General features: G+C 53.8%; 1 protein-coding gene across 9 annotated transcripts; it reads right to left on the bottom strand.

Moving 5' to 3' along the window:
- Positions 1–742: 742 nt before the first annotated feature.
- Positions 743–19,605, bottom strand: SHF (Src homology 2 domain containing F). Of its 9 annotated transcripts, XR_015134392.1 has the most exons (8): positions 19,080–19,605; positions 10,385–10,526; positions 7,894–8,100; positions 6,588–6,728; positions 5,157–5,326; positions 4,899–5,018; positions 2,956–2,999; positions 1,402–1,497 (listed from the first exon to the last, which is right to left on the bottom strand). XR_015134392.1 is itself a non-coding variant. In XM_086320682.1 (7 exons), the coding sequence occupies exons 1-7, from the start codon at positions 19,575–19,577 to the stop codon at positions 1,311–1,313; spliced, it is 1,467 nt and encodes a 488-aa protein (XP_086176808.1). In that variant the 5' UTR covers positions 19,578–19,603; the 3' UTR covers positions 743–1,310. The 9 variants fall into 9 exon arrangements, 7 of the variants coding, with proteins under 7 accessions (XP_086176808.1, XP_086176813.1, XP_086176809.1 ...); XR_015134393.1 differs by lacking the exon at positions 6,588–6,728 and having other exon boundaries at positions 743–1,497; positions 19,080–19,603; XM_086320682.1 differs by lacking the exon at positions 2,956–2,999 and having other exon boundaries at positions 743–1,497; positions 5,155–5,326; positions 19,080–19,603.
- Positions 19,606–23,077: the final 3,472 nt, after the last annotated feature.

Raw genomic sequence — 23,077 nt, forward strand, 5'->3', positions numbered from 1 at the left:
GAGTTTCTGCCCAGCTGGCCCATGGGAGCGGGCGGGCGGGCCTGCAGTGGTTTGACAGCAGCTCCGCCTGGCGGCCCAGTGGTATCCAGAGGCGGGTTGCCGCTGCGGGGCCACCAGGGACGTGGAAGGTTTGGCCCGGCTCTTGGAGGTGCGGCCAGCAGGCGGCGCACGCGGACGACCCCGCTGGGCGCCGCAGCCGCGAGCGAGATCCCGCCCGGGACCGGCCGCCTGCAGGTCTCGGGACCCGACCCAGCGACCCGGGCCGGGTGAGGCGCGGCAGGCCCTCGCTTCCTCTGGAAAGGAAACGCGGTCGGCGCGCCAGCTTTCCCGCCTCCGCCGGCGCGCGGCTTCCGCGTGGCAGGGCCGCCCTGCTCCCTCCCGCCTGGCGCGCTGCCTCTTTGTCTCTCCGCGGCTCCCCTCCTCCCAGACAAATGGCTGTTGGCAGGAAATTAGACGCGCTCTCAGGGAGCCGCGCTCGTCCGGGCGGCGGGGAGGGGGCGCCGAGCGGCCAGCCGGATCCGGGTGCCCACCCCCGCCCCCCACGCCGGGGCGGGGATGGGGGCCCCGGGGGATGCTTTGACATCTCGTCAAAGGAAGGAACTTGATGCTTCGAAACTGCTTTTCACAGACGCCCCGTGCCTGCTGCTCCAGAGCTGATTATAAACAGAATCTGTGCTCGCTCCGCTCCCTCCCCTGTCGGCCCGGGGGGGCGGCGGCGGCGCTGGAGGCGCGGACGCGGCTGTGCCTGGCAGGACGGAGTTTATTTATTGCCTCTGGCCCAGAGCCGGGGCGGCCCGGGGCCTGCACAAGTTCCCGGCGGCCGAGCCCTTCCCCTCTTTCCCCACCCGCAATGCCGTCTCCATCCCAGGGGTCGGTCTACCCGAAGCCCTGCAGCAGACTCTGGGTGAACCCCCGCTGGTGGTTTGGGAGTGGAGGCGGAGAGATGGCCAGGGTGCCCCGTTGGCCCGCGTCCAGCTCCATCCGGCATTCACCTTTCCACCCAGGATGGCGGGGAAAGGGATCGCCACCTCTGCCCGAGGGGAAGAAAGGGGCTGGAGCTATCGATCTTAAACCCCTCGGAAGACCAGTGATTCTGACGTCTCCTTCCTCCAGGGGCTATTCTTTCTCCCCAGGGAGTCTTCAATCCTCAGCTCCCGACCACCTCTAACTCCAAGGTCCCTGTAGCCCTTCCCCTTAAGAATAAATTAAGGAATATCACAGCTTCCACTGATTCCTGGAAGAGGGGAAGAAAGGTTGGAGAGGTCGCTCAGGGCTGGGTCCAGATCTGTCACAAGGCCCGGGCCTCACCCCTACAGAGTCCGGATGGCCACGGGGTAGAGAAGGGACATGTGCTCCGCGCCCTTGATGGGCAGCTTGCGGCTGGCGTAGTGGTGCACGATTTCAGGGACGCTGCTGAAGGGCGGGCTGTTCTGGCCCAGCACGTACTTGTGTTCCTTGGTCCGGGACAGCTTCATGTGCATGAAACCCTGACTGCTCCTGGGAAGAGGAGGAGAGACCCTGTTGAGCCAGGGCCCTCTCCAGTCCCTGTACCCACCCGTCCCACCCGTGCTCCCCCAACCCCAACCCTGGCAGTGGTTCTTTCAAGGCCGCTGAGGTGGAGGGCAGTCCAGAAAGCAGCGAGGAGATGGAGGGGATTTTGTGAGTAGGCGGCAGCAGGCATTGGCTTTGTGGTGAGGGCACTGGGTGTGCCAAGAATGTGTGTGTGGTGAGTGTACAGGGTGTGTGCAGGTGGAAACAAGCTATCAGCACCACCCCCCAACCCTGGGATCCAGTCTCTCCCATCCCCACCCCCAGCTAGGGCCAGTTTATCCTCCCCCTCCTTGAGCTGTGGGGGAGAACACCTGTGTAGGGGGAGATCCTGGTGATTCATGAACAGACACCCTTGTCAGGACAGTGGGTGGCCAGATGCGACAACCAAGTGAATCTTGGTTGGGATTCTCTCGTGCAATGATTTGGGGAGGGGGTGAGCTGCTTTGGACATCCCTCCAAATCTGGGAACACCCAACTGCCTGGTCCTGAAGACATCCCTTCACCCTCCTGCTAACTGGGCCTTGGGCCAATCTCCCAACCCCCCCTCATCTATCCAGCTCTTCTGCCTGGGATGACATCATCACTAGGCTGCCTCTCCATTCCCTCCCTCAGAGAGGACATGCTCCACTGCCTCTCCCATCTCCCCACCACAATCCAGGAAATCAGCATTAGTGCCCAGCCCTGCCCACAAGACGAAGACCATGCTGCTGAGCTCTGGCCAGCTCCCAGCAAGAACGTCTGTTCAAACTACCACCAGCCTGCTCAGCCAGGCCCCAGCTCTAAAATGCACACACAAGCAACAGAGAAACAATCCTTGAAGAACCCTGACGCCCGAGGACTTGCTTCTGCTGGTCTGAGCCCCTGGAGGGGACACGGGCAGGGCTCAGAAGCTGGTGAGAGGCAGGGCTGGCAAGGGGGCTGCTCTTTGTGAGGCCCCACCCTTGAGTTGAGGCTGGCAAACCACTTGTTTCCCATCTAGGTACAAAGAAGGCTCTGCCTGGACGCATTGCACTAGGCCTACAGTGAGAAAGCACGGACAATGGGGAAACTAAAGAGGAAAGGGATGGGAAGAAAAAGACAGGCCCTTAAATCCATCCTTCCCTTCCCGCTTAGGGTGGAGTGCCCTCAAGCCTGGGTTTGTGTCAGGGTGTGGGGCCATCTTTCATGTGCAGGTCTGAGATAAGGCTGAATTGACAGTGAGCATGCAGGCCCCAGAGAATAGAGCAAAGGGCCTAAGAAAAGTTACAGCCCCTGGGGCAATGGAGAGGGGAAGCAGTGAGTAGTCACCCTCCCCTGTCCTTCCTGTGCCCAAAGCCCAGCCCATGGCTGTTGGCAGCAGCGTGGGCCCTGTGCTCTCACCGTTAGGGGACAGCCCCCTCCCCACAGTGCACTTGGGGGGATTACCTCTCCTGAAAACTGTCCTTATATCTTCTCCTTGAGGGACAGGTCTGGCCAAAAAGAGCAACAAGTGGTCAAAGAACTGAGTTGGCAGCTGAGAGCTCAGCCTCCGTGTGGTTAACTGACCTCCTGGGACAAAGTCCCAAGCATCCATTAGGACACAGCAGAGCCTTTGCCTGACCCTCTGGGAACCAGGGTGGGACTTGCTGGCCCACAGCGTGAGGGCTGGCAGGCTTTTGGAGGAAGCTGTTTAATTACCAGTGAAAGCCCTTCCATTACAGAGACAAGAGAAACTATAATTGTATTTCAGAGAAGCCATTTATATGCAAACAAGACTCTGGCAGACAGATGCTGGCAGGCCCAGATGAGCCTGGGCTGGAGCAGTGTCCAGGCCGCCCCCTCTCCTTCACTCCCCTGGATAAGGGAGGGCCCAGACTCCGCTCTGTTTGGGAGCCAGACCCCGTTGTCTCTCCTTGCTCTGGACCATACCAGCCTTGACGGGGGTGGAACTGTGTAATGGAACAGTGAGGTTCCTGGAGTCAGCCTGAGTGGGGTTCAGAGCCCGCTTTGGGCACTTAATTTGCTGTTGGCCTTGAGCAAATCACGTACCTCTTTGAATCTGGTTTCTTTTTCTATAAAAAGAGATTGATCTTACAGGTGGCAGTTGGTTTGGAGATGGTGTTATATGTTGCTTGGCACCTAGTAGATGCTCTAGGAATCATGACTATGATTTTTAAAGCAATACACATTTCCGAAGTGATGTAGATCAAATTTTTGACAAATAAAATTTTTCCTGAATGTTCCTTTGTTTTCATAACTTGCAGGCCCCCTGAGCATAAAAGCTGGAAGAACCCTAAGAGATAGCCATTGGACATATTTTGCAAATGCAAAAAGTCCAGAGAGGTTAAGTGATTTGCCTAAGGCCACACAGGTAGTTTTACTAAAATCTAAGAATGAAATTCAGGTTATCTGACTTTAGTTTGGCATTTTTTTCCCATTATGTTTTAGTGAAGTTGAATAATTATCCTCAAATGTGTGTGTTTAATACTCCCAAATTTCCATATATTGGATGTTTGAAGTGCGGTATACCTGTACTCTAATGCCCCCTAGGAAATATGGTAGGAAGTGGTATAGGTGGCCCAGTAACGATGGAGATGTGAATGGACAGCGCTGTGACAGGCTGCCATGTGGGGTTCTATTAGACAGAACTCCTGGGTGCCAAGGAGACTAGCCACCCTGCCAGTAGAACCTGGGAGGCAGATGCTGGTCTATGTAAAATATCTGTGCCCAGAGTGGAAGGCTGAGGAGGAGGAGGTGCCCTGACTCCTCTGCCTCTTTCAGGACCCTTTAAAGCTCAGTTGTCAGCCGCCATCCCCAGACCTTCTGCCCACCTCCTCAGAGTGAACAAGAACAGCTCTGCGTCCAACACTCCACTTTCTTCCCAGGACCCAGCCTCCATCTCACCATGTTGAGTTCCACAGGCAAAGTTCCTATCTCTTCCCCTGTACTTCTAGAACATCTTGGACTTTCATTAATAATGATGACACTGATAATTTATTAAGCATTCAGCACTATGCTAAGTGCTTATTTCATTTAATCCTTCCCTATAAGGCAGATACGTTATTGCCCCTGAGGCCCACAGAGGTTAAGGGGCTCCAGGTCACAGAGGTAGAAAGGGACAGAACACTTCTAAGCTGGATTCAATACCTTAACTGTTTTCCCCAAAGGACTCCAAGCTCCTCGAGAGCAAGTCAAGCCTCAGTCAAGCCTCAGGTGTCCGGGCTTGGCCCAGAGTCAGCATGTATTCACAGGGGATGACGTTCTCTCCAGCCTGGGAGAGAAACTGGAGACTCCTCCTGTCCTGCTGGTAGTCCTCACACTGATTCCCCTTGGACTCATCCTGACAGGCTCATCTTGTCTAGAGCCCCCAGCCAGCAGGCCCCACTCACTTGAGGGACAGGGAGAAGTCGTTCTTGCTGGTCTCACTGTTGCGCACCAGATAGCTGGCCTCTTTGCACAGCCGGAGCAGGTTCTCGGCATCTGTTCGGCTGATGGCCCCGTGATACCAGCTGAGGACAAGAGAAAAAAGGGGGGCATCTCTGCTGGGTCCCTGGCTGTCCAGGCCCACCCATTCTGAGTGTTCCCAGCAGGCAAGTCAGTGCCGGGAAGGGAGGGGAGGGTCCCCAACTGGACACAGACACTCACACCTGGTTTTCCAGAGGCAGTGCTGGGTCTGTCCACTCCCCCAGGGGGCTGCTGGGCTCCATGCTTAGGGGCTTGGCTGACTTGGGGTTCCCTGCAGAGAGTCGGGGAGGGAGGCGCCCCTTCTCCTCCCGGCCAGGTGACAGGCAGCTCTTCTCAGATCCTTCAAACTGGGCTGTGGGGAACATACCAGTCACAGACTCTGAGGACCCTAGAGGTAGAGCCCTATAGCCTAGCCAGGGCTCCATCCCCATTTCCACCCGAAAGGGAACAAAGGAAAGTTCTGCAAGGGTGGGGCCTGCTCATAAGCCTGACTAGCTCTAGGGACAGAATCGGTCCTTTCCTTGGTGGGGGCGGGGCTCAGCTCTCCTGTGCACACAGGGCCTTTCGGTCCCCATTCTGTGGCAAGAGAGGGGAGAGAAATGACATGAGAAACCACTTAAGCCTCTCCCTCTGGAGGAGATGACTGCCTTCCCTCTCCCATCCCCCTCAGGGTGGTTTCAGCGCTGATAATATTGTTTCTTTCTCCTCCTCAGAGTTCATTACCGTTCTCCAAATCACCCTGCCAAGCCATTCTGTAGAAATGACTTATCGATCCGAGAACAATTATCTGATTTCCCTTGGTGCCATCCTGACAGGCCATCCCTGCCCAAAGCCCAAAGCCGCCAGCTTGCCCCCGCCCCCAAGGTCGCTGCCCATAGGCTCCCCCACCCCCACCCCCCTGCCCCCGACAGAAGCCCAGCAGAGGCAGTGGTGCCCTCCCAGACCCCAGAGCCCTTCCAAGACCCTGGGCAGCCTGCCCAGGGAGGGCTGAAGCCAGTGGCCCACACGGGTAAAGCCAGCATGCACAGGTGACAGAGACCCCCCCCCTCAGCCTGTATTTACATGATGCCCACTCACACACAGGCGCAAATATACAAACAAGTGCTCATGCCTGTGTGTGTATGCACAGCCGCAAGCCCACCCCTGGCTGCCCATTGTGCATAAAACTGAACATAGATGAAGGGTTCAGTGTCTTCTCTCTCCCCATTTGGGCTCTTTTTCTGAGTACCACTTTCAAGCCCTCCAGTCACCAGGTGCAAAATCAGATCTCTCCTTTAAGGAGTCAGGTCCTTCCTGTGCTAGTATCACCTAGCCTCAGGGTTATTTGTGCTGCTGAAGGATCCGGTCAGGCAGAGCTCTGCCCCAAAAGGTGAATTTAGAAGAGTGGATTTACCTGGCTTGGTGGGAAAGGTATCTGGAGGGGGCCTCTCTCAGGAGGCACCTCCCTTGTGCTTTGAGGAGGGAGGACCGAGGCCTTTGTCCCTTTCCTCTCCCTCCAGGGCCAGAGGCATTCCTCCTGGGCTCTCTGAACTCCACCCCACCTCTCAGCTCCTCCCACCCAATCCCACGGGGCCTACAGGATGGCCCTCTCCAGAAGCCCCCACGGGACCCACCGCTGCCATCCTCCTGGCTGGGCTCGGGGACGGGGGAGGCTGGACCGGAGATGTCCCTGTCCCCGGTGGGCAGGGAGGGGCTGCTGTCCAGCTGTCCCACGGGCGGAGGCCAAGGTAGGTCTTTGATGACCTTAATGTCAACTGGAGCCAGGAGCAGCCGGGAGAAGAGAGACAGACAGAGACAGAGACAGAGAGAGGCAGAGATTGAGACACCGAAACCAGAGCCAGGATATAGGACAGCCTGGAAAGGAAAAAGAGCAGAGGCAGGGGCGGCTTCTGGGGGAAGAGGACTCTTAGGGGACTGGGTGGAGCCGCACTGACTGATCCAGTGGGAGGCTCCAGTGACAAACAGCAGAACACAGGGCCTTGCTCTGCCAGCCCCACAGGTCCCTTTTGATGTCTCTCAAGCCTCCAGGGCCCAAAGGGACTGGGCAGGGAGGAAAAGTGGGACAAAGGGCTGTCCACACCACCCAGCACCATACCCAGGCGCCCCCACAGCCTCCTGGCACCTCCCACCTTGCCTCTCTTCTCCCTTTCACCTGAAGCCTGGGAACTCATGGGTAGCAAGACCCAGACAGTCTGGCCGCAGGGTGTCAGGAAAGCTCAGACACGGGGGCAGATATTTTATTGAAATTTACCCCCCACACTCTCAATCCTGAGCCTTGACAATTAGCAGAGCCATGCCACTGGCGGCTGCAGGACTGCTAACGAGGTTTCCTAATGACGAGCATAGATTTTCCCATTAAGCAATCCAAACAGTATTGATTCTCCAAGGAGACTCCTGGAGATAAATGGCCCATCCTCAACGGTGCATGCTTTACAGGAAACAAATGAGAAAGCTGTGGTTTCTCAGTCTGACTGCCAGGGTTGGGGGGACAGAGCGGAGAGCCAAGTCCAGCTCCAGGATGAGCCCCTTGCCCAGGGAGGGTTGAGGAGGACACAGGAGCAGGAATGAGGTCTAACGGCACTAAGTCCTTGATGTTCTCACTGAATCAAGGATCCAGGCTCTTGCATCACCCATGCACACCCTCTGTGCTTTGTTTTGTTAAATATAAGTCTTTAACACAGGCCACACGTTTGAGCATTTTGTTTGGAATTTCTTTACTTTTAAGTCTACCCTGCCTCCTAAAAGATGGGGGCCTGAGAGGTGGTGATGCAGGAAGTCATCCCCTGACGCTGCACACAGTTCGTGTTCACAGTGCCCAACTCATCACCTCTGTCCCCAGGGCCCAGTCCTCCCATTCCCCTGAGCCTGGAAAGCTGCTCCGAGGCCCCAGCAGAACTGCCCTCTCTACCCAGGACTCACCTGCAAAGGCTTTGGAAATCCGCTCCTTCTTCCACTCCCAGGGCTGGTCATACTCCTCGGGGGGCCTCTCATCATCCTCTGGCAGGCGGGACTCCCGGGGCCAGGGGGCCCCCTCACCCTCTGGGGTGGCCCCCTCCTCCTCTGGCTCATAGGGTGTGTCATACAGAGGCAGGGGCTGAGCTGCTGTCTCCTTGGAGCCCCGGATCTCTGCCAGGGCAAGGCAGGAGGGGAGGTGTGAGTGGTCCTGGCTGCCTGGCTTAGCTTCCCTGGCAGGCAGCACCCTCCAGCTATAAGACTTCAGAGGGGAGGCTGCTGACTCTGCAGGGAGACCAGAGGCCCCTCAAAACACCCCTGGGGTTCCAACAGCATGGGACCCCACGGAGGCAGGGGCAGAGAAGCACCAAAGGGAAAGACTGAAAAGAGATCTTGTGATGGCCAGCAAGGGGTGGGTTGCTGAGGCTTACTCATTTCAGAAACTGAGGCAGAGTCCATTTCCTCCTTGCTACCCAGATCCACTTATTTCTTTGAGCCCCAAGTTTTGTCATCTCACAGTCAGAAAATCCTTCTTTGTTGTTCAGGCACTGCTGACCTCCTCCTCCTTGAAACTGTCCCCTTGGATGAGTCAATTTCATGGACTGTCTGCCTCTCTGATCACCCCCGTTCAGTCTCTTTCCCTGGATCCCTCTCTTGGTCTCTGTTCTCATACGGCCAAGCCTTATTCATTTCTCCCTGCCCTCACTCTTCAGTCTCATGGCACCCTTTGCATCTGTATGTTTCCAACTGCCATAAAGATATTTCCCTTTGGTGTTTCAAACTCACTGCTTTCTTCCAAAGTTCTAGTCTTTTCTGTGATCCTCTTTTAGGGATCATTGACCCCAATGAAATTTTGATAAAAATTATGGAGCTATTCCCCCAGAAAAATGTGCAAATTTTCTCATACAATTCCAGGGCACTCCTAGACCTCCCAGGTATCCACACCCCTCTGATCTAAATACAGTAGCCACCCTCTCATTTTCTCCACTGCTGGCGAATACACTGCTGGCTCCTTGGTCCTGGCCCCTCTTCTTTCTCTGAATCCCACATGTTCAGTGCCACCTGCTGACTCCCCGCTCTCAACTCTCTACGACCCCTTTCCCTCTGACACTTTATCTTGACTTCCATTCCACAGGGCCAGGTCTCCTCGTCTAGATTACTGCTAGGGTGAACCTCCATTCTACAGGCTCATGTTTCATGGTCTCCATGGAATAACACTCCCTGCTTCTCTCTGCCCCTTCACCCACCTCACCCAGGGAGGGAGAGCAGCTTATCTGATCGGACAGTGGATGCTTCCTTTCTTTCCCACATCTGTCTACTTGCAGAGAGAGAACATTCTGGTTCTTTCTCCTCCTGCCCCCGTACAGGGGCCTACAGCTGCCCTGTGTTGCCCAAGCCTGAGTGGGCAAGTTTAATTCTGTGGTGAAGTATTAAGAAGCCCATTGTAGTGACATAGCTAAGTAATGTTCTCCAATCAACTTTATCAGTAATAAAGCTGACATTGCTATCTCCATCTGTCTGTTTCCTTAATCCTATTTCTCAGTTATTTCCAAGCCCAGAGGGGAAGAAAGAAGTGTTAATTATCGGTCTCTTAAAGCCTCAACAATTTCCACAATAGCCTAATAACTCATCTTCCTGCTGCCCAGTTCTTCTAGCCTGCTCTGCACACCAAAGCCTCAGCAATCCTCTTAAAATGCCATACTCATCCTGTTTCTTTCTTGTCTAAGAATACAGAATGGCTCCCCTCCCCACTTTGGAGCAAGTCCAAATGCCTCATTCGAGCCTTTGCGATCCTTTACTGCCCCTCTTAGCTCTTAGCTAGGCTTAGCCTTATGCCTAGCGCTAAGATTATTTGCCCCTGAACAAACCTTCCTTTCATCCTTCCGTGGGGCCTTGGCTTACACTGATTCACCACATCCTCCCCTGTTGGTCCCTTTTCCTGTATGCTTTCTTGACCTCTGTTCCCCAGGGCCAGGTCTTATTCATTTCTCCCTGCCCTCACTCCCTGAACTACATACCCACTTCTGTGCACTGCATCTGCATGTCTAGTTATGTGTTTCCAGTCGCCACAAAGGTGTTTACTTCAACATCCCATCGTTTCGACCCCATCACCTTCCCTATAGCTAGTGATTCTCTGCTTGGGATCAGTGACCCCCAGCCCAGCCCACTAGCCTGCCCTTCCTGACTATCCCAAATGTTTTTACTGTCTGACCTTTGGTTGTATGGCCTTCTCCAGTACCTTAGGTCTTAGGCTCCATAAGTCCCAGCTCCTCCAAAATGACTATCTTGAAGGCAATGGCCACCACCCTCCCCAAGGACCCAGCAAAGGCTTTCTCCCTATTTTCTCGGGACCAAGGAATCAGTCCTTAGACTTGTGGGTCCCAGAGCCTGTTCTTCAAATACTCAGGCCTCAGGGAGTGTCCCCCACCCTGCTCCCACCCCCGACTCCATCACTTACCAGCCATCATCTTTTGTGCCTCATAGGGTTCCATGTAGCCGTCATTTTCAGGAACCTTCTCTGGGGCTCCTGCAGCACCTATTGGGCCTTCGCCAGTCTCCTGAACATCAAAAGGGTCCGCATAGTCTTCTAGAATTGCTAACTGTGGGAAGAGAGTGAGGGGAGCAGGCTTCAGCCATCTGAGAGACAGCTCTGCTTCTCCCCGGTTGCTCTGTCCATGGGAACAAGAGTCCTGGCTGCCCAGGAGCTTGGATGGGGACAAGCTCTGGCTCTTCCTTTGTGGGGTCCCCCACCAGGCTGCCCACAGAATGGGCCATCTTCCTTTTCTCTTAATTGTGTGCCTCTGGGCCATCCACTAGGCAAGCTGGCCTAACAGAAGGAATTAATTCAGAAACCTGCTTATAAAGGTGTTGGGAGTGTCCTAAGAATAAGCAGGGAACAGCAGGCAATGAGGCGATTAGCTTGGTTCATGTCTACCATTGCACTCCCAGATGCTGAAAATATTTGCTGACCATGGAGGAAGGAAGGGCTGAGCACTGACTTTATGTCACAGTTCACTGGTTTATCCTCACAGCCCTTCAAAATGCCATATGGGAATTATTATCCCCATTTTTAGGAAATAGAGGCTCAGGACAGGTAGGGAACAACATACCCAAGTCTGTTCCAGGTAAGCAGAGGAACCAGGATTGGAACCTGTGCCCTTTGTGCAAAATCATGCTGCCAACCTGCTACCACGGCATCTTGGCTATCCTGGGAGAGAGACCACCTTAGGACAGCCCTGAGAAAACCAGGATTTGGGCTCTGCGGAACCCCTCTGGGCTCTTGGAGGGAAGGGACAGGACAGCCCTGGCCTTGGCCCTCCATACTCAGGCTGCCCCTTCTCTCACACAAGTGGCTCATGGCCACCCCTCTGTTCCTGCTTCCAGTGAAGGCAGAGTGAACGGCAAACCACGCACCCTTTGGAAGAGTTTAAGGTTCTGGGGCGGGGCTCATTGAGGACAAAAGAGCCTTTCTCCAAGCTGGGCACAGGCTGGGTGGGTGGGGGGACCCGCTGAGGCAGACACAGAGCCCAGTCCGCCCCGTGCCAACAGCCCTGGGAGATCACTGCACACCAGGATGCTGGGCATTGACAAGAGGTAGCTGTGAGGCCTGTGGCCTAGGGGAGGGCTGCTCCTGCCTCTCCCCCATTTTTCTAGACTTTCTTTCTGGTCCAGATCAGAACTCTGGGAGTCAGCTGGGCAGGGAGGCTGTGGGGATGACCACCCTGGCCTGGGTAATAGGATCTGAGACCCCTAGCAAGGCGGAATGAAGAAAGAAAACTTCCCACCTCAGATACCCCTTTTTGCAGGTTCCAAGTGACTTAGCAGCAGCAGCAGCAGCACTCTACAGGCCCCTCCAGGGGTCTTTGACATGCATCCCAACAGCTCCTAGCAGAACTCTCATCCTTCAGTTTTTCAGCTCCCAATTGTTTCACCTCGTTCCAATCAAGACCGCCAGCTCCTTTATCTCTACTGTATCTCTGCATGCCCCTAAGGCCACATCTCAGATCATCCTATCACCTCCACCAGCTCTTCCTGTAACCTGAGCTCTTTGTCATTTTTGTCTCTCCAGCTCTAATAAGCACCTGGTCCACAGTAGGCACTAGAAAAATGTTCTCTCTCCCTCCCTGAAGTTTCCGGTCACTTCATTACCTGAAAGCTCTATAATCTCTTTTTTATCTCTAAGGCTTTCCAATTACCTGGATCAGCTTATTTCTCTTTAGAAAGCCTTCCAGTCAGTCTCCCCCCAGGTCTGGTTAGGGGCTCTGTGCTGGGCTACCATCACATTGTGTAGTATATACTTGTCTTCTTATCTGTCTTCTTGCTGACTGTGAACTTCCTGAGGGCAGGAATCATGTTTACTGCTAAATTCCCAATGCCTAAAGTGCTCAGTAATTCTGTGTTGAATCAGTACATAAAAACAGGAAGGAAGAAAGGACAAAGGAAGCACTTTTCCTTGTTCATTCAGAAGAGGAAGCATGAATCTGGGTGAGGAGTCAGACAGAAGGTATGAGTCCCCAGAAGCTGCTCTGGGAGCAGAAGCACCTGGCCCAAGCCCCAGGCCCTTCCTCCCCAACTCCACGGAGCACCCCATGCCCTGGCTTTCCAAGCTCAGTCAGAGTTGCAGGCCGGCCCTTCCCACCAGAGCCTGGGCCAGGTGCTGTGACCCCTCCCAGGCTGGCGTGGGCCTCCACAGCACCAGCCCGCAGGGCCCACGGGCACCCAGGTGGCAGCTTTGTGGGCAGCTCAATGGCTCCTCTGTTCCATTCCTGGCTCTACACCTGCTCCAGGAAGCCCCGGCCCTCACCTTAGGCGGGGGTGCCCAGAAAAGCCACCCACAGGACAGGGATCAGGAACAGCAGCAGAGACGCCTGCTGGGAGGTTGGCAGGACAAGCACCTGCCTGGACATGGGGGACCCCCATCAGAGACCAGACCTGCTTTCGCAGTGGCTTCCAGGTCACGTGAGAAGGCAAACCATTCAGGTGTGGGAAAGCTGCCTCTGCCGGCTTCTGATACCTTTCCTCCACCACGACTTACTTTATGGGTCCTCTACTCGACTCTGATGTGCTCATTGTAGTATATGGTATCAGCCTGGTACACAGTAGCTGCTCAGTATGCATTCTGGATGCTCAAAAGGCCTCTTGCTCCCCAGACTCCATCTTCTGGAGAGACACCAAGTCTCAGTCCCCCATTCATCCTAACTGACTGACCAGTAGGGGCTGTGGGAGCAGCCAGTCAGGAGAATGGGTATTTGATGGGGATCAAAGCTTTTGGCTCAAGGGCAGAAGGAAGGAACGGACAGGGAAGGCACCTAAAACACGGGGCTGATATTTAGGCAAACCCTCTGGTAGTTGGAACGCTCCTGAAATGCTGAAATATTTCCAAACTAATAGGTGAGTAGCTGCTCCCCAGAGGGCCCCCTGCCAACCAGGTCTCCTTCCCCTCCTGCCATCTGGCAGGGTGGCTCCAAGACCCTGCTCTTGCACCTGTTCAGTTGGGCAGTGTCCCTCCCAAAGTAGCTGTCTGGCTCTGCCTTTCCTTCCTGCCCAGGCCTCTCCTGAGGGAGCTGGCAGGCCCACCATGTGGTTCCACCCTCCCACTCTGCAGCTGGACCCTGCTAGGAGTTCCTGAGCCAATCCATGGGGTTCTTAAGGCCAGGGGAGCAAGAGGGACATATGTCACAGGATTTGGGCTCTGTAAGGTCTCCAAAGTCTACCACTGTCCCTTTCCTCTATTTCTTTCATTTACATTTAATGTCTGGAAGCTTCTGGTCTTTTCATCTGTGGAATGGGGTTGGTATTAGTATCTGTCTCACAGGATTGGGTAGAGGACAATGAATACAAAAGTCTTTGGCTCAGAGGCTGGCATGTAGTCAGTGCTCCATCAGTCTTAGCACTGATGATAATCTCTTGTGTACAGGCATTGGGGCCCCACAGTCCAGGCTTGTCCAGGGTGCACAGTTTGCAGCAGTGGAGACAAGAAAGTCAGAGACCCAGGTCTTAGTGCCTTGCCATAGATTTTCCAGAAGAATTGGGAAATGTAGCATCTTCCCTCCTCTACTTGTAGATGTAAAATACACCATAGCATGTTAAAGGCTATGAGAAGTCCTACAGTCAAAAGAATAAACTAATTTTGTCTAACTCAGCATTTCTCCAAACTATTTTAACCATGAAGTCCTTTTACCACTGAAAGTCTGTCAGTTTTGGAAATGGTGTACTACTGATATTTACCTTCCTCAAGATCAAACTTTTTGCACTTTCTGTTCCCACTTACCGGAATGCCCTTCCTAATATTATCTGCCAGGGAAATGCCCTCACATGAAGCAAATTTGTTATTATCCTTTTCTAACCACAAAGCAATGCCATGCCTGTAAAACATTCAAACATCACAGACGTGTACTAACTAACCCTTGTTACCAACCTTTGTAAGACTCTTGAAAGGTCTGTCTGAGGGCCACTTTGGGATTCAGGGGCAAGTGCTGGCCTTCAGCATTCAGGAAATTGTGAACTCAGCATAGAATGCAATCCTCATTCCTTCTTTAAGAGTCTCCTTCCCCTTGTTCATTAGCAACTGCTTAGTGACACATCCTCTCTCTGCAGGGGTCCTCGAGGCAGGTGCAAAGGTCCCACGATGCTGGCAGTCAGTCTGGAATCAGGCTGCCCCAGTGGGAACTTCAGCTTTCCTAACTAGCTGTGAAACCAAGTAAGCGTGACTCAACATTCCTGGTCTCCCTATTTGTAATGCTGGAATAATAACAGACCAGACTTGTCCTTATAGGGTTGTTGTGAGGATCAACTGTCTAATATACGCGAGCTGCTTCAAACAATGCTAGATACGAGGTAGAGGCTCAGTAAACATCCATGATTACATTGTTAGATATGAAAAGAACAAATTTCAGGATCCTTCAGGAGCTCAGTGACACACACACAAAACAAGCTCTGAAAGAGAGAAGAAGCACCTCGAGGTGCTATGAAGCTACACACCACTGGGCCCCAGGCTCTGGAAGCATGACAGGCTCACTGTATGCAGGGTCTGGGCCCCTTCTCCGCTCTCCTATCATACCACACTGGTTCTCCAGGGTAGCTGGTGTTGGCTCCAGGTACCCCTCCAAGCCCCGACCCTAGCCAGCTGCTCCCATTCTGGTCACAGGCTCCTGCCTGTTCCTGGCTCCCAAAGGTAAAGCACCAGGGCTGCAATGTCACTGAGTCACTGGCCAACAAGCCACAGGTGTCTTCCAGAGGAGGGAGTGTCACAGCGTGAGAAGGCGGTAGTGAAGAGAGTGGACAGGCCTGCCACACCATCCCACAGTCACCGCGGGCCTTGGCCCTCCTCGACGCACCAACGGCAGGGGAACCAACAGCAGCACAGATGACCAGCCCGGGCCACAAAGGGTTCAGAGGTCTAACCAGTCCACAGAGGTCCCTTGACCCAGACCCTTCTCTTTTCCTCCGTCACTGGGGACATGAGGACAGGTGTAAGATAAACAGATCAGACCTCCAGATTCTGTGCAAGTCATAAGAAGGAAAATTAAAGCAGACAAACCCCAAAAAGGCAAGACCTCAGCCTCCCAGGCGGTGCCTGGGCCCGTGTCATTTAATGATACTCAAACACTCCATAAACACTGGCTAAGGGAGGGCCCCTACCTGCCCCTCTAACCCCAGGGCAGGCATAGCTTGTTCATCTTCTGGCACCCGGAATGTATCCTTCACTTCCTTCCTCCTGCCTATCTGTTCACTCATTTCCAAATTGGGACTGGAGGATCCAAGTCCACATGAAAATCATCTGAGGTATAGCATCTGTTTTTCAAAGTTCTTAATATTTTGGGCCCTGTGAACACCAATAAGAATCCAAGAGCTGTGAGCCTTTTCGCAGAAAAATGCTCACTCACCCAAATATCTGCGCACTATTTCTGGAGGTTCGTGAACCTTAGAGGCCCATCTGTGAGCTAGGGACAAGAACCTTAGTTTCAGTTCATACAAGGTGCCTGTCTTATTGCTCACACCACTTCTCTCTCTTTGCTCTCACTCTCACTCATTCTCTATCTCTGTCCGTCTCTCTCACACGTATCTTGGCATGATGGAGGCAAAGGACACATTGTGCAGATGGTCAGAGAGAACTCAAAGCTTCATCCAGTCAGGGCCCCTCTCCCAACCCCAGCCCCTTTTGCTAATTAGATCAGGTTTTTCCTGTTGAAGGTCTGAGAAAAGGGAGCAAAGCAAGGGAAGGCACAGCTCTCTAGCCCCTCTGCCAGAGCACAGCCTGATGGCCAGACAGGGCCCAGCACCAAGAGGGAGCCTTCCTGCAGCCAGATGGCAAGGCCCCGCCTGCCTGGTGCAGGGCGCGGCTCCCGCTGCTCCCACACCTGCCCTGCCAGGCCTGCCCAGATGGCCACCCGTGCACCCCTGCCAACTGCAGCCATGGGTCTCAGGGTGGGCCAGCAGCCAGAGCCCTGCATGGGGAGAAGGCTAATGGTCTTGAGCCCCCAGGCCTCTCAGGGTCCTGTCTGAAGGCCTATTCTCTCCTGACCCACATCCACTGGGCTCATTCCCCTTCAATCTCTCTGGCTCATCACAGAAGCATTTCCACCCATTGCATCAAATCTCATGATCCAGCCTCTCAGAGGGTTCTGACCCACCCAGTACCAGCTGCTGGGCTGCAGGAGAGAAATGAGCCAGCCCAAAGTAAAACCTGGGGCCCAGCTCCGTCGCGCCTCAGGAAGTAACCCAAAAGCAACAAGCCAAGGGGACCTGCAGGGCTAAGAGCGGGGGAAACGGAGACTAAGGAGAAAGCAGCCACAAAGAACAGAAATACTGGCTGAGCAGGGGCTCAGGGGGCCAGGCTGGCTCACTATCTAGAAGCCACAACTCTGTGCAGGCTCTGCAGGCATGGGCCGACACCTGGGTTTAGGGTAAGGGGCTCAGGTGTGCAGTCTGGGCTCTTCCTAAGAAGATCCAAACTGTTCTGAGGGGGTGGAGCTGCTCTCTCGGAATGGTGGGGCAGGGGGTGGGGGCAGCCCCAGGTCAGCATCCCTGCCCTGGGGCCAGCTCAGATAGCTTCCTGGATCTTTCTCACACACCCACTAAACCACTGAGCGCTCCATTTCATTTCTGTCCCCACAGCTGACAAAGGAGTCAGACACTGCTTAGCCCACAAGGTCTGAGCAGCCCACAGATCACAGAGCCGACTAGGAGAAGGATGGATGCCCTCGGTGAGAAAAGGCTGTGGGTTTCCACATGGTTGTGTGGGCACAGCCCCTTCCTTGGGGTCTCTGTGAGAATATGGACATGGGCAGCTTTAGTTAGGGGAAATGCTCACCCTCAGGTCACTATGGCAATGGACAGTCACAACTCAGGACTTATTTATGCACCACCCCTCTTCATGCCAAATTCTGTTTTAGGTGCTTGTGAGACATAATATGAAGACATGGTCCTTGTCCCGGAGGAGTCCATGGCTTGGTGGGCAGCCTGTTATGCCTTTCCAAGAGGATGCAGAGAGGAGGAGGGCCAGGGACATTCCAGGCCCACATGCCCATAGGCAATGGTCAGGGAGGAGGAGACTAACTGGTCAATAGTAAGAACAAAGCCACTGCCACCACCACCATCATCAACAGGGAAAATTAGGAAGAAGAGGAGCCTAAGGACACGTGGGGACAGGCCAGCCGCCTTCTGCAGGCGAAGGGTCTGCAGAATGGGCAGGATGGGCAGCCGTGCCCCATGGTAGGAACTCAGGGAAAAATAACTCACATTCCTGAGGCTTTTCTCTGACCCCGACACATCTCTCTTACCCAGGAAATTGGGCAGAACAGCATCACACGTTCAGCTGAAAACCTCAATACTGGAGCCAATGGATTCAGACAGCAACTTTGCTTTCCAATCAAAGAAAACAGTGTTCTCTGCTCAGGAGAGGGGAGTAAGCCCCGGAGCAAGCTCCCAGAGGTCAGTGAAGAGGGACAACAGAGCCAGGGCCACCCACAGAGTCACCTTCCTAGAATTTAGGGCCACAGGGGCCTGAGGATGGCTTTCAGCTCTCAGGCCACACTGGGGTTGGGCAGGGGGTGGTTCCTCTACCTGGGGCTTTGAGCCACAATGGATGTTCTCGAGAATGGTGAGAACCCTAAGCCTGAAGATCCATGAAAAGCTCTAACCATCCTTAGAATGGACACCAGGAGGAGGAGGCCAAGAAGAGAGAAGGAGTGGGCTCAGTTGCTTAGTCCCTTCTGGGCAACAGGTTCTGAGCACTGACTGTCCCCACGTTGTTGTTTAGTTGCTAAGTCGTGTCTGATTATGACCCCATGGACTGCAGCCTGCCAGGCTCCTCTGTCCATGGGATTTCCTAGGCAAGAATACTGGAGTGCGTTGCCATTTCCTTCTCCAGGGGATGTTCCTGACCCAGGGATCAAACCTGAGTCTCCTGCATTAGCAGATGGATTCTTTACCACTGAGCCACCAGGAAAGCCCGACTGTCCCCATACCTGAGGAGATAGGGAAGGAGAGCAGGAGTGGCCCTGCCTGTACCTCAGTGGCCGGCATCCTTGGTGAAGAGATGCATACTGCTGGTTCTGGCTTGCTAAGAACAAGTCTACCCTGCTCAACAGTCCACCCATCTCCAGCACCATGGGTTAAGGCAAAAGCCAGCTTTTGCCGTGTCCGGGAGAAAACCAGTCTTCCCCTCCTTTCTGGCGCTTGAGCACCTGCAAAGATGCTAACAGGAGGTGGGAAGGAGCTTTGTGCTCACTCTGCCCTGGGGGGGAGGGGTCAGAGATCAAAGGGCAGTGAGCTGCTGCTCCCGGAGAGTTGAAAGGCCATAAACTGGGGAAAAGCGGGGCTCAAATCCCGTTAGAAAAAGGCTCCCTGATTAGGCTCCGGGGGCTGCGATGAGGAGAGCAGAACCTGGGAGGGGGAGGGTCACTAGTTCCGGGGCGATAATAAGGGAAAGAGGCAGAGTTTGGGGCGCACGTCCCAAATTAGTAGGTCGAGAATCTGAACAAAGGTGGATGAAGCCTTCGAGCCCCGGGGTCAGAGACTAAGATCGTGTCCGCCAGGAACCGTGACACCAAGGGGCCCGGCCCCGGTCAGGCCACCTTTGTCCCTCTCGTAAGCCTCAGACCTCCGACCACCTCTCCTTCTGGCCGCCCCCTGCCCGGCGTGGCACTCACCCTGTCGCTGCTGGCGGGGTGTCCAGAGATTCGTTCCTCAGGCGGAGGAGCTGGGGGGCCAGGGGTCTCGACCCGAATAAGGCGGTGGGGGGGCGAGCCGTGGCGCGGGGGCGGAGTGGGGCCGGGGGCGGCAGGGGTGGCTAGGGTAGCGGTGCCGGACGGCCCCCCGGAGTAGGGGTCTTCGAAGTCACGCTCCCTCTGCAGCCGGTAGGCAGCCAAAATGTCCGGGGGAGGTGCGGGGGGCGCGGCCGGGGAAGGTGCAGGGGGGCGGTAGTCCGGCTCGGGGGGCGCCGGCTTGCCCCCACCTCCGCCGCCGCCCCCCCCGCGGAAGCCCAGATGCTCCCGGAGCCACTTGGCCACTCCGCCGCTGCCGCCCCCTCCTGGGCCCGCTCCTGCACCCCCGGCGCCGCGGCGTGATCCTGCCGGGCCGCCCCCCGCGCTCCCCTGCGCCCGCGGGCCCGGGCCGGAGCCGGCCGGAGGAGCTCCGCTCAGTAACATAGGGCCGGCCAGACTGAGCTATGGGAGAGTGGTGGCCGGGCGGGGGGCGGGGAGGGGGCGGAGCTCCGCCGGGCGGCGAGAGGGGGCGGGGCTCGTCGGTAACAAGGGAGAGGCGGGGTTCCGCTACCTAAAGGGGTCTACCTCCCCCCACTCCCCGCCCCACGGAGAGGAGGGGAACCGGCTTCCAGCCTGTGTGCTCGCCGAAGACGCGAAGTGGCGACCCCAGGGCAGGGCATCCGACTCCTGAGGATGGACTGAGGATAAATCCTCCACGTGTCGCCACGCCTCTCCCTGCAGGGGCTCACCTGCCCACGTCTGTTCCCTGCCGCCACCTCCCACCTAGCGCGACCCCGAGAGGGGAGTCCTTAGACTCCTGGATTCCTGGCTCTCCGGCTCCTTCTGCCCCTCCCCAAGGCCACTCCTAACTGGGAAATATTATCCTAGGAGGAAAAGCTGGGGTTGGGGGCAGGCAGAGGGGAGGCCGAGATGGGGGCTGCTCGGTAGGACCGGGTTTCGGCGTGCTGCTATGGGAGCCCCACCTACCTCCTCCCATCCAACCGCTCTCACTGCACATACTCTAACCCACTCCAGGCGGACATCTCACATCACAGACAATCAGCTCCCTAGAGGCACCCACTTCTCCCGAGTGGCTTCCACACACGCCCTCCTCACAGGCAAACAGCCCTTGCACAAACGCCTCCCACCCCTGAGCTCACCCATTCTGAGCAGGTCGACCCGGCCCTGATGCCAGAGAGCGCAAACACGCAGAAATTCTTTCATGTCCCGGGTTTCCTTGTCCGTCAGATTAGTGACAGAATAGAAACAGGCAAGTCAATAAACCAAGTCTAGAAACAGTTACAGTGTTGTCTATCACAAACCCCTTAATCCCCAGAGGCTCAGATGCTCAAGCGATAGGCATTTTTGTCTTAGAAATAAAGCCAATTTCTCCCCAGAAATATTGTAGCCCTGAGGCCCGACTCCAACACTTGGTTTTGACTGTTGGAAAGACAGCAGCTTCACTTCATCAGCATCCATCCCTCTGACACCACCTCAATGTCTCCCTCTCTCTTAGGCTCATATCTGCTTTGTGAGGGAGCAAAGAGCCACCTGAGGTCCCAAAGGGAAGGAAGCTCAAAACTGGAGTACAGTAAGATGTGATGGCAAAACTGAGAATCTCCTAGGATTCCCAGGGCCCCACGTCTCAAAATATTTGCTGAGTTTCTGCTTTGTGCATATTCTAGTTGGTGTTACAGGACGGTGCTTCTCAAACTATAAAATGAACACAAATCTCCTGGGGAATTTGTTAAACTGAAGTTTCTGTAGGTCTAGCTGGGATGGAATTTCGGTGGAATTCTAACAGGCTTCCAAGTGATACAAATGCAGCTGGTCCTCCCACCACTCTTTGAGGGGCAGGACTGTAGGAGATAATTGAAATGTCTGATATTGTATATGGTTTCATGAGGTATAATAGAGAAAATATCACGCACATCATAAAAATATGCGGCTTCAAATATGACTAATGGACTTCCCAGGTGGTCCAGGGGCTAAGACTCTGTGCTCCCAAAGCAGGGGGTCTGGGTTCCATCCCTGGTCAGGACTAGATCCCAGATTCCACATGGAACAATTAAAGATTCCATATGCTGCAGCTGAAAGATCCTACATGCCACAATGAAGACTGAAGATTCTGCAACTAAGGCTCAGTGCAACCTAATAAATAGATATTTGCTTAAAATTGACTAACAAAGCAAAGATATAAATAAATATCTTTATTTATTATAAAGATAATAAATTCTAAAAGAATGATCCAGTAGATTCATATTGGAGGGTCTCCTCAATCACCAGGTGTTTAACAGTAATTGTGGGCTCGAGACACATCTCAGGATCAAAAGCAAGACTCTCCTCTTGCCACTGATTCTTACCTTCCTTATATCTGCAAAGGGCATGATGACTGTCCTGTGAGCATTAAGGGAAATCATGGACATGGAATGATGGAAATGATGGAACAGGCTTTTAAAACTGTAAAGTGCTTACAATGGTAGGTGTCAAATGAAGCCACCTATGTTTAAGAAATATGGAGCTAAGCTTCTGACAGCACAGAGGAATGGAACCAAATAAGGTCTGCACAAAAGTTGTCAGGCTTCACGCAGGGGGTAGACCTGAACTGGGTAGGGTGTGGGTAGATGAAGCAAAGGAGCAAATGGTCATTCCAAGCTAAGAGGTCAGCGTGGGTTGAGTGAACCAGCATACCATTAAGAAGGGGTGAATTCATAGTGAGGAAGATTAGGAAGTAAAATCACATGAGGATGGGGGAGGATATCATAAGGATAGTTTAAATGATAATTAGAGAGCTCTAATACTTTATGTACACCGTGAACTTACTTTTGTCTTAAACTTTTGTTAATGCACTTTCAGAATCAGGCATTGTTGAGCACCTCATGGGGCCAGATAGCTTGCTAGGAACCAAGGATACAGAGGTGAGGCTCTCAAGACTTGGGTGGAGTTTGCCAGATCCAAAGTCTTGTACTTAAGCATGTTAAGCATTGCACCATAGACTCAGGATTCTGAAGGTGATTTGGGTGTTCTCATCACTCAGTGAGCTTAACAAATGTTGAAATGAATAAACATCATTTCTCTTGTTATTTTTATATAGCTATAATTGTGGTATACACAATTTTGTATCCTTATTTTTTTCACTGAACATTGCATAATTTCCCCATTTTTATTATGAAAGCTTTATTTTCTTCCAGGTTTTTTTTTTTTTTAATTTCAAACTTACAGAATAATTCAAGTAAGTACAAGTAAGAAAGTACAGGGGAAATCTGTATACCCTTCACCTAGATTCACCACTTTTTAACATTATGCCACATTTGTTCTATCCCTTCAGCCTTTTCCCCCCCTTAACGATTTGATGCAAGTTTCAGTTGTCATGATGCTTCAGCTCTAAATACTTTAGCAGCCATTCCCTAAGAATAAGGAATTCTTCTATGGGGCCACAAACCATTATCATTAATAGCATTGTCTGTTATACAGTCCATATTAATTTTTTTCCATCCCTCCCTGCCAAATGTCATTTACTTGGGTTTCCCAGGTGGCTCAGTGGTAAAGAATCAGTCTGTCATTGCAGGAGATGCAGAGATGTGGGTTTGATCCCTGGGTCAGGAAGATCCTCTGGACGAGGATAGGGCAAGCACTCCAGTACTCTTGCCTGGAGATTCCCATGGACAGAAGAGCCTGGCAGGCTACAGTCTATAGGATCACAAAGAGTCAGACTTGATTGAGCGACTGTGCACATACATGCTGCTAAGTCGCTTCAGTCGTGTCCGACTCTGTGCGACCCTATAGACAGCAGCCCACCAGGCTCCCCCGTCCCTGCGATTCTCCAGGCAAGAACACTGGAGTGGGTTGCCATTTCCTTCTCCAATGCATGAGAGTGAAAAGTGAAAGTGAAGTCGCTCAGTCGTGTCTGATTCCTAGTGACCCCATGGACTGCGGCCTACCAG

The sequence above is a fragment of the Bos grunniens genome, chromosome 10 (assembly GCF_055505025.1).
Source record: "Bos grunniens cultivar Pamir isolate PY7600 chromosome 10, Bosgru_T2T1.0, whole genome shotgun sequence".
In the NCBI taxonomy this organism is placed as follows: domain Eukaryota; kingdom Metazoa; phylum Chordata; class Mammalia; order Artiodactyla; family Bovidae; genus Bos; species Bos grunniens.

Excerpts from the sequence above, each read along its gene's own strand:
- SHF (XM_086320682.1), bottom strand. The coding sequence starts at position 19,577 with ATGTTACTGAGCGGAGCTCCTCCGGCCGGCTCCGGCCCGGGCCCGCGG. Across the intron at positions 10,527-19,079 it reads ACCCCGCCAGCAGCGACAGG|TTAGCAATTCTAGAAGACTA; the intron begins GTGAGTGCCACG and ends CTCTTCCCACAG. Across the intron at positions 5,327-6,587 it reads CAGCCAGGAGGATGGCAGCG|CCCAGTTTGAAGGATCTGAG; the intron begins GTGGGTCCCGTG and ends TGTTCCCCACAG.